This window comes from Stegastes partitus, unplaced genomic scaffold, assembly GCF_000690725.1.
Source record: "Stegastes partitus isolate 25-593 unplaced genomic scaffold, Stegastes_partitus-1.0.2 Scaffold1077, whole genome shotgun sequence".
NCBI classification, from domain to species: Eukaryota; Metazoa; Chordata; class Actinopteri; family Pomacentridae; genus Stegastes; species Stegastes partitus.
Window position 1 is genome coordinate 102315 of NW_007578808.1, and position 2744 is coordinate 105058.

Genomic DNA, 2744 nt, shown 5'->3' on the forward strand with positions numbered 1-2744 from the left:
CGTGCCAAAGTAGCATCCTTTGAATACCAGGACCCAAAGACTCCCACTAGAACAAGTTGATCAGTGTCCTTCACTTCCCCTGTCTGTTTTAATGTTGTGGCTGATTGATCTATAGGCCATTAGACCCTTATAGAGACACACAACATGCACGTAAAATGATCAAGGGTGATCTGCAGTGATGATTTAAAAATAGTCTGCTCCAATGCTCCAGATTAATGGAACGGATGTAGAACTCTTGGTTCTACTGATTCCATACATTTCATCATCGTATATTCTCCTTGTGGCTGGTGAGGATGATTACGTTTCTCAGGCCAAGATTCAAACCCAGAACCTTCTGCCTTAAAATGTTAGTGAGCAATATGTGTTGTACCTGTTGAGGTCAGTATTGAGGACAGCAGCTGCCATCCAGACTGTGTTTGGACCTACAGTTGTTCTGGATTTTTAAAAATTTTTTTAAGAATGCCAATATGATCAGTCAGCCCACAGTCCAAACACTTATATGACAGACAGATTGCAGACACGACATTGTTGGTAGATGTAAGTATGTCAGCAAGAAAAAAGCAAAGATCCTAAAAAAAGAGTCATGCAAGATGTATTCTGGGAGGTCTTTGAAAGCCGGTGCATGCGGTTTGATATCACAGGAATGTATTTCTTTTTTTTTTTCAGTTGCAGGAAGGCCATGAGAAGGTGGCGGAGCAGATCAGCAGGGACGTGAGCCAGCTCTGCTCCCAGCTGGCTGCTCTGTGGAGCCGCTTCCTGGAGGCCACTGTGCTCAACCCCCACATCCTGTCCTACCTGGCCCAGGAGCACCATACGCTCAGGGTGAGAATCCCACTGCATCAAAGGCAGGCTTATACAATGCACCAGCGTCATCATTTGCTCTGTGTTCTCTTGAGTTACTGTCTCTTTATTAGAGCCCAGTGCAGATACGTTTAAATATAGTGATGTCGAGCATCAGCACCCACACTGAAATACAAAAATACTGCAGCTTTCATAACCAGTGAATTTATTCCTGGAAGCAGCTCCTTGAGGCATGTTGTCACCAATTTTCTTAAAGGTTTTACATGCTGCTAAACAAATTCTCTAATGGCACACTGAAATAATCTTGCTGAGAAGACGATAAAAAAAAAATAACCTCCTTGTTCAACCGGGGAAAAAGTTTTAAAGATGTGACCAGAGATAAGTGAAGTAAAAACAATTGTTCATTTAAAAGTAATAATATTCATGCAGTCCAGTGTCTGTAAAAGTTGGATTTAATGCAGATATCACTGTCATCATTACAACCACAGCTGATCTTGCTCAGGTAAAGAATCAAATCTTTATTTGTGATCACTGTGCGATTAAAAAGTTTGTCATCTAAGATGTGTGTGAGACTCAGTAAATAAATAACCAGAATAGATATGTCAAAAAGTAAATATATAAAATATCAAAATGTTACAGTGTAATAGACTTAGGTTACTTCTAAGTATAAGAAGGTAGCTGTGAGTCTAAATAGAGGTCTGTCCAATCATATAGAGACAACAAGTAATCCAGGTGACATGTTGAATTTGAGGTGATATGTGAGAATACCTCAGGTGATATGTGCACCATTCTTGAACTCTGAAGTTGCTGCTGGCAGACAGGCTGCCGGGGGGCATTGTTAATGCAAAAAGGACTTTAATGCACAGTTTCAGTGTGAAAGAGACTGTGAAGGATGGGTTCAGCAACAACAACAGAACAGTCAGTGTGTTTGGCGCATGTCTCTGTTTTGACCATCAAAACATCGGGGAGGCGTCGCTTTGTCTCNGGGGAAGTGTTTATGGTCTACTAGTTCATGGCAAAGTGGTCCAACCAGCAGCCCACTAGTAATGTCACAATGCCACTTTGAAGTTTGGCCCATGATGGTTTTGGCATGAAAATTTAGTGTCAAACTGGGCCAAGCCACAGGAATTGCTGACCATTTTATCGCGGGTGCAGGTAGTTGCACAAGCCCTGTGAAAACTCAACTTGCAGGTACAGTGAGGTAAAATAAAATCTTCATTAACCACCACCAAGCATCTGTTTCTACTAAAAAGAATCTCCAGTTCCTTATAAAGACCCTTGGATAGTGCTGAAACATCTTTGGATGCATATAATGACCTCTTCCAACAACTATAAATTTGACCCCATTTATCTCTAAAACTAGTAAATTAGTGCCAATGTGGGACAAACCCACTTTGGCACTAAACCCCCTCATAAGAAGATGGGCAAACTCTCTGTAACTTCACCAATAGGTTAGGGTTAGGGTTAGTAACTCTGTAACTCTGGCTGTCGCTATCTTGGCAGCTCCTAATAACTCCTGAATTTCTTGTGATGGCACCGACTGGTCACTCAAAGTGGCCTCGCCCTTAACTATGCTTTGACTATAGGCCTTTGTAACATAAAGATTATCCCTCATACAGCTGTCTTGAACAGGGTAATTTGCTATAGAGACTAAGACTGTCTTTGTTTTTTTCCCCAGACTGTAAACATGATTATTTTCATTGCAAATTTGTACATTTGAACATGATGGTCTATGGACATTGATTTGCTTTAAGCGATAGCTTCAAGCAGCCATTTAAGGAACTGCAATTTTTGCCATTTCTGTGTTGACATCATCTCTCAGCTGCGGAGGTTGGTGCTTGGGTGGTACGTGCCAAAGTAGCATCCTTTGAATACCAGGACCCAAAGACTCCCACTAGAACAAGTTGATCAGTGTCCTTCACTTCCCCTGTCTGTTTTAATGT

The 2744-nt window shown here is 41.5% G+C and overlaps 1 protein-coding gene across 1 annotated transcript in view; it reads left to right on the top strand.

The window, feature by feature from the left end:
* fam135b (family with sequence similarity 135 member B) overlaps positions 1-2744 on the top strand; it is a 50688-nt gene that overhangs the window by 35626 nt on the left and 12318 nt on the right. The window contains exon 9 of the mRNA XM_008295796.1: positions 667-822. Coding sequence (XP_008294018.1) covers positions 667-822 — 156 coding nt within the window. The remainder of the gene's footprint in view (positions 1-666; positions 823-2744) is intronic.